General features: G+C 38.0%; 1 protein-coding gene across 1 annotated transcript; it reads right to left on the bottom strand.

The window, feature by feature from the left end:
* Positions 1 to 285: 285 nt before the first annotated feature.
* LOC113664739 (uncharacterized) lies at positions 286 to 7,534 on the bottom strand. Its single transcript, XM_027180367.2, has 5 exons — positions 4,638 to 7,534; positions 2,685 to 3,553; positions 1,898 to 2,052; positions 1,339 to 1,477; positions 286 to 603 (listed from the first exon to the last, which is right to left on the bottom strand). Exons 1-5 carry the CDS (start codon positions 5,422 to 5,424, stop codon positions 514 to 516), a joined length of 2,040 nt encoding a protein of 679 aa, XP_027036168.2. The 5' UTR covers positions 5,425 to 7,534; the 3' UTR covers positions 286 to 513.
* Positions 7,535 to 7,825: the final 291 nt, after the last annotated feature.

Here is a 7,825-nt window from a genome sequence, read left to right as displayed (position 1 = left end):
CTACTTGTCTGATATCTTACTTGGACAAAGAGGCACAGCGTTAAGGTGAAAGAAGTTTACTACGTGCACAAGCCAATTACATTGAGACACTGCATATGAGGAAACATGGGGCTCCCTCAGGCTTGTAAAAGGATGCTGGAATGATGTCACTTATCAGGCTTAATCCACACCATTTAAGATAATTCTGACACTTCTTGAAAAGTTCAAGTCAAACCCCAACATTATACAGCAGAGTTAAACCATGAACTTGTATCAATAGGGTCTGAATGACAAACATTGAAAACATACAATATAAGTAAAACTTTATTTAACAAACATGCCAAAAGCCTTCTGTTGCAGTTCTAGAAAAATTTGGAAGACAACATCTGCAACTATCTTGAATGACCCAAGTAAGACCTATCCCTAAATTTACAACAGCCAACACCAAGAATATAGAATTGTGAACAAGCTTGTCATTTTTTTTGACAAAGTCATCTACTGTCTATCCACTTTGAGGCAAGCCCACACTAGGTTTCAACTCCCACGATAGGTTGAGTAAGAGAATGGACTGAGTAGAAGAGGAACATGATAATGCTGGCATGGGTCACTGACAAGAAACACAATCTGAAAAAGAATAGTAACAAATTGACAATATTACACCACCATAGGACAAACTTGAGCAGATCATTTATTTGCTGAGGTTATTGATGCCTGTGATTTGAAATTAAACTTTTACTAAATACTTGCTTTATTTTTAAAACACCCATAACAGACCAAACTGCACTCCACTCAGTTCAACTACCATAATGATTATGAAGCTGAATGCAAGTCATTGTCTCACAAGACACTGACATTCCTTGATATTTCAGGTAATTTTTCTGCATCAACTTAGGGAAGCAATTTGTCATGTTTGGTGGAAGAGCTTGCATACAACTAATAAGCAGAAATCTCTCTGCAGCACAACCAACTGAAACAGTATTTACTTCAGCAGACTCTCATTTTTTGGCAGTCATTTGCAGGTCATGTGGTGGGTTCTTGGCTAATGAATGGGGAGGAAAAATTACATCCAATAATAATAAGTATTTTTTAAATATGCAAACTTCCCCCCAAAAATCTTCCATTGGATTTTCCTCTACAATCAGCTCTCCCACATCTTGCAAAACACCCTTGCAGTCTGACTTGGAATCAAGTTAAGCCTTTAAACTTGAAGTATGCTAGACCTTGCAACCTATCTCAGGTTGCTTTATGGGTTGTAACTATAGTACCTCTAGATAAAGGGAATAAGTATAGGTTGTGCAATGCCTTGAATCAGCGTTGATGTTAAATTTTTTAAATGACTATATTTGAAACTTTCATTACCTCTACATATGGATAGAAAAATGAAGAAACCCCAATGTCCTTGAAGTATGCCTCTGTCTCAAATCTGATCATGTATTTGCCAGGTATAAACTGTTCTTGATTTAGTAAGTTGGCTACTCTACCATCAGCATTAGTTACCCTAAAAGAAATGGACGAAATAAAATAAAACATCCCAAGTTAGTTTACTTGCAAAATGGAAGTTCAAAAGAAAACAAAAAATGGTTCATAACTATTTCACTCACTTTAGGTATGTACAGCTATATCTTGATGGGTCTAATCTTTGGTTGATGTCTAAGAGTGCATTTTAATTGATTGTTGTAAAACCCAATCTAATTTAATACTAATTACAAGGTTAACCAGAACAAAAGAAAATATTAAAAAGTGCAATTGAAAACTCAAAGCAAAAACAAGCAAGTGTGCAAAAAACAAGTAACCAAGTGCTGATTAGACTTTGAGTTGTGCATCTGATGGCTGTGAGGGCAATGCAAGTTTCTAAAACAAAATCAATTTAATATTAGTTTCAGCTCTAAATTGGACAACTGAACTAAGTCTGTCTTACCCTGAGGCAATATGTTTCCACATTCTACTGTCAGGACGCATTTCTTCAAAGTACAACTGAATCGGCAAGTTCTTAGCTGGTGAGCCTCTGGCTGTGTCCAGCACGTGAGTGGTCAGAGGACTTCCAGTCATTGGACTACTATCACTGGTGGGATGCTGTCAGACACAGAAACAACCAGTCATCTACATATCACTTTCAAAATAGGTTGCAAGGAATTCAAGTAAAAAGTATGTGTAGCTAAGTCAAGGCCAGATTAAAAAAAAAAAAAAAAAAGCAACTTTGGGAAGCTAACTAATTTGGTCTTACCAACATGTTTAAAAAGTACCCACCTTTTAAATGCTAATATTCACTTTAAATTGCAATATGATTTTGGGAGAAAGATGTTTTTTGTCTTGTCATGAGTATGTGACAAAGAAAAAATTTTGAGTCCCCATGAGGAATTCAACCTCAGACCTTTGGATTTCATGCTTTGATGCTCTACCACTGAGCCACAGAGACCCTATGGTGAGCGAGGTCTTTTGTGAAGTTCATGACATGCATCCTACATGCTGCTAGAATCATTAATGTCAATAGCATCATTTTATTTGCATTTGTATGTTTGTGATTCTTACTTATGCTGTTAACATAAAAGTATATGTTTTAAAGTTCAGAATACAACTCAGAGACCCCCCTTTGTAAGGCTGTGGCTTAAGATATTACCCATTTGTAACCTTCCATACACTGGAGTAAGAGCCCAGTAATGGTTCGTATTACTGACAGAGGAAGAGTGTCTTTTGTAGCCACTTACCCCCGTGACTGACAATGTTGATGATGAGGCCATTGCTGGCACTGTTTGACAATAAACAACTCTTGAATTTGCAAGCCCTGAGTGGTTACTTCCAGCACGGGTTACTGATCCCTGAGATAAACTTAGAGAAGTCTTAAGTGATGGCTGGTGAGGATTGCGCAGGTTATTTTGGGAAGCTGCATGAAGCTGAGAAAATCTGTAAGCAACAAAAGGACTATGGAGACTTCTGTGACTGGATTGGTATGGAAGGCCAAGAACAGGTTCTGTTGGACTGGTTGGACTTCTATCTCTTTGCTTTTCACTGTGATCAATCCCATTACTCTCCTGAGGAGAACTTCTGGTCTTGCCAGTGTGGTGTTGAGGATGAGAGTGATTGCCTGGAACCATAATCTTTGTGAGTTGAGCCTGTTCTCTGTTGGACTCTGCATTAAATGGTGGGGTTCCTACAGTGGTTCTTGGGGATGTTGTCCCCTCTGAACTTGAGATATACTTTCCAGTAACAGGCACCATGGTTGGGCGTTCATCACAAGGATCTCTTGGGAGAATATGTTGAAATCTCTGGGAGCTGGGTATGGATACTAAAGTAGTGATGAGAGGGTAGTCTTCAACTAAGCTGTCGAGAATTGCCACATAAGTACCTCTGATACAATTATTAGTGTAAATCCTGGATAACCGTGCAAGCTTGGACATATTTGTCATCATCTCTCCCAAGGAATTATGCCCAACTGCAGCATTTTCATACCAGATGGGGTCATCTTCACAAGCATGATGTTTGAAGGATGCTTTGGGCCTTTGCCACAGGTACAAGTTCATCGGGTTCAGCTTCGACAGGTACTTCAGAAATGACGCCACCGGACATCTCGGATTTCCTGAAGAAGGGTGTAGTAAAAGCAATATTTCTGTTTCCTTCATTTTAAACTCAATATATCAACATACAAGAAGTATTCTCCTAACAAGCATCTCCAAGAGTTTTGCATAATATCAGAGACAATACATATATTTTAGGTCTCATAAGCTTATGCTTCATTGTGTAAAATTATCAGTTGCATGAAAATCAGATGAAAAAGCACTCTACACTGTGAAGGCCCAAAACCTTGATCACCAACTCGTGATTATGGATGACAGATTAAATAACTCCAATTACCAGACACAAATCATGCTCCCTCACATCACAGTGTACCACTATTGAACAGCTTTCAAGGGATCTTTTTTAGAGGGGGGGGAGGGTGGAGGGAAAAATCCACAGTACTTCGGTCACCGTTTACAAAACAACAAGGCTTTCTCTCTAATTCACCTAAACCCTTTTGCAAATTTGGTTTCTTCAAGCTTGTTTTGTATTTTATATTGTTACTACGTGTGTAGTGAATTTGAGTTTGAAGTGTTTTGAACTAGACTCAAAATCCTTTGAAAATATCAGACCATTCTTTTTGTCAGAACAAAACTTTCCTTATGCAACCTGACATAAATAGCTACAATTCCTTCCCTTTTTGCCTTTCACCAAATGGTGAAAAGCGTTTGGAGTCACAAAACTTTGACTAGTCAGGTATACCATTTTGGAGGTTAACTTTGTGCCACTTTCTCAGACGCAACCCAGTAAAATATAAAAGCTTACACAAACTTCACTTGGAGAGGCAAACGTCAATTAACGTGGAAAATTTCAATATAGATGTGTTTAAGAGAACTTGTTCTATCGGCAAGAAAAAACTTGTTTCAACGCCGAACTGCATTTAAACACTATTCGCATTAGAGATATTTGCTGGTGAAACTTCGCTTTTAAACAACAACCTTGTATGCTATTAGGAAATTGTTGGCCGTGCAAGGCCGTGCACTTTCTCTTCAAAATTTTTTTTACTGATATCGTTTTCAAGGTCCCACAACAAGATTTGCTTCGACCGACGAAAAGCTTTTATGAGGTTTTGAATACTCTCGCTTGTTTTCTGACAAAAAGCTTACCTGGTTTTTCATTCATTCGAGGACATTTTCCATCGGTAAAAACGTTTTCACAATGCGCCGGATTAGGATAAATATACTTCAAGCCAGTAGAAGAATCATAGCCCACGAGAAACGTGTCTCGGGTTTGTTCCCTGACGTTACTGCGATTCCGTTTTCCAGGCAAATACATCAGCAGGTCAAAGAACACTTTCCTTTGCAAGCCATCGGCGCTGAATGGCGACAAGACATCACTTAGATAAAGTTTCTTTAAGTCATCTGGGCCAATGTCGGAACGATTTACCTCGCCTTTACCTTGCTTTTTAAGCTTCTCCACCTGCGCTTTAAAAATTTTGTTTGATTCGGTAAATTCGGGGTCGTTTTTGATGTCTATATTGCTCTGTTGTGACTGTAAGTACCGCAGGATACCAAACCGTATACTTCCCAGAGCAGAGGACTTGTAGTAATCGCCGTTCTTTTTGCGGGCTTCAACGTAAAATTTACGCAAAAGATCATTCAACGCTGCCTTATCCAAGTTCTCGAAGTTCACATCCATACTTTTTTCCTCCATGTAGTCGCGGAGAATTTTCACAGCATTTTTTGTAGACCTCCATGTATTTTCACTGCAAGAGCGATGCTCCAACAACCTCTGAATGTCTTCCTCTGAACTTTCACCAAAACGCGGGAGCGAGTTTTCGTCTGTTGGACTTCCAACCGAGCTTTCTTCACTGTCACCGTTGTTTTCGGCGTTTTCCATAGGTTCTACTTTCACTTCGGGAAGGAGAACAACTGAGCTTGTTTCTTCGTCCATTATCGCGCGGAGATTGAAGTTGTCGCGTATTCGCGCTGGTAAGACTTCAACACGATTTGATGCCGGGCAATATATAGTGATGTCACACACTCACCAGAAAGCGTAGACACTTATGATGGTTATTTATAACGCACAAACCCCTATCCACCGCTATAACATGATTATCCACCAGAGAAAAAGATGCGGATGACTAAGGCAAACCTGAAACTGTTTTCCACCTTCATAACGGCAAAAACATTTTCCGATTCTTTGGCATGGTTTACTGTAAAGGTTTGGTAACAACTGGTCCAATATAACTTAATCTTCATTCTTCATTTGAAGAGACTTATTTCTGTGGTGCCGAAAAGCTTGCATCATATACCTGCTCTTTTTTAAAGGTCGAGTGCAAAGTCATCGATATTAGGCCCTTTCCGGAGAATATCTCCAGTATGGTTGACTTGTGATATCATCACTTGATGACCTCGAATAAAATTCGGTGTTAGTTCAAACGAAGACACGGGTCTAAAAAAACCTTTTCCCTGGCAGCCATCTTAACAGCTCTCTCTCACACCAGACCATTATAACCAACGTTTTTAAAGACAATTGCGAGGTAATTTTCCAAAAGATAACACTCAGTTAATATTGATTACTTTTCGTCATATCTATTATGACTCCAAGTTATATTACCACACAGAGAACTGTCGTATCATATCTTTATGTAATTAATCGAAAAATAGACAAGCGGCTATGAATACAGTATGTTGACATGTATAACAATTAACAATATGGTTGAACTTTTTGTAAGAAAAGATATTGGCTACGCAAAAAGTCAACGTCAGTTTTCACAATTTGGACAATATATTAAACGAGACGCTCGAACAAAAACTAAAATTAAATAAAAATATAGTTTTCAATAGCCCCCTTAAATGCCAGGCATACGTAAACAGTTGATTTCACGTCAAAACACGAAAGCTGTCAATCCTTAATATCTTTAAAGTTCAGTTTCCGCTTGATACGACATGACACTTTTGCCAGCCATTCGACAAATACGGCTTTTTAACGTTCGGACAAGGGGAGGTCAAATAATACTATTGTCCAAAAAGCAATTACGGGCTAATACAGCGACGATGCGTTTCAGAGAAATATTACTTTCCAGGTGCACAGGTCAAGATATTGCCTTTAGAAAATGCTGCTATTTATAATAAAAATACAACTATAAGAAAAAAGCTTGAAGCGTAACCGCATCAATAACGATTCCTCTTTCGATTCAACCGTACCAGTAGAATCAGTTCTGTATGTTTTAAATTTGCAAAGCACCGTGACAATGTAGATTAATATATGGGCAGTTGTTTCGAAACATTTACTGATCGCTCCGAGTGGTTTGTGCACGCCCTCGAAAAACGTTTTAAAATGATGCCATAATGTAGGCGCCTACTTATTACAAACTAAATCCGATAAAAGCCAATACTGGAACAACGTTTTTAAATATCATTGCTTCATGCATAGAGTAAATTATTCACGCATTTACCATATCACTCGTATATTTTTACTCCCGGCTAAAAACAGAGCTCCACAATATTTCCACAGAGACTGAAGATCTAGACATTGTGAACTCAATCGAGTGGAAATTATCAGTATTAGTTAAAAAAATGCTTTTTGTGGTATCATGTAAGATTACGTGTAAACCTTTTGAAATACCGTCATCCTAAAGTTTGACGAGTATATCATGAGTTTAAATCGTACCTGATGACTCTCAACAAAGAGTGGAGAAAGTTTTTTTTTCTTTTACTTTACGGCAGGAGAAAAAAGTGTGGGTGTTTTAATTTCTCTCTTTTTTTCTGTCACCGATTATTTTGATGTTCTTGTTTTGCAAATACTATAAATAGAATTTTACTAAATTAGATTGATTGATGTGGGCGATTTCATTTTCGTGGTTTTTAAGTAAAGCTTTCTAATGGGATCGCATTGCACTCATAGTTACCTGGAATTGCAACAACCGGGAACAACTCTTCAGTTTGAAAGATAACCCTTAAAAAAGTGAGGTTCTTGAAAAGTTTCTGTCGTGTCACTTCTAATATCATGTTCTAGTGAAATGTTTTACCAAAACTGCAGTGTAATGCAATTCCTCGAGTTAACTTAATTATCCTCGAGTCCAGTTTACTTTCTAAAAACATAGATACTCTAGCAGTAATCTATGTTATCCCAACCGCAAGTATTTACGTCCCTCTAAATTGAACTAATCTATCGACATAAAAAAAAGATAACATCACCGCTTTTTACCAACAAGAGCCCAATATAGAAAAATGAAGAAATTATTCGGATGCTTACCAAATCTCCTTACGTTTTTGTTCCGCTATATATAGTTATTTCCTATTTCGCAGACTTGACTTTCGGAAACAAGCTTCTTCAACATTGAGTGACC

Source organism: Pocillopora damicornis, chromosome 13 (genome assembly GCF_964200805.1).
Source record: "Pocillopora damicornis chromosome 13, jaPocDami1.2, whole genome shotgun sequence".
Classification (NCBI taxonomy): domain Eukaryota; kingdom Metazoa; phylum Cnidaria; class Anthozoa; order Scleractinia; family Pocilloporidae; genus Pocillopora; species Pocillopora damicornis.
Note: the sequence above shows the minus strand (reverse complement) of the source record. Positions and strands in the feature narration are given on the sequence as shown.

Bases quoted from the DNA above. Each gene is read 5' to 3' on its own strand.
- LOC113664739 (XM_027180367.2), bottom strand. From the start codon at position 5,424: ATGGACGAAGAAACAAGCTCAGTTGTTCTCCTTCCCGAAGTGAAAGTA. The intron at 3,554-4,637 runs GTAAGCTTTTTG...ACCCTTCTTCAG, and splicing joins TCGAATGAATGAAAAACCAG to GAAATCCGAGATGTCCGGTG. The intron at 2,053-2,684 runs GTAAGTGGCTAC...TGTGTCTGACAG, and splicing joins CAACATTGTCAGTCACGGGG to CATCCCACCAGTGATAGTAG.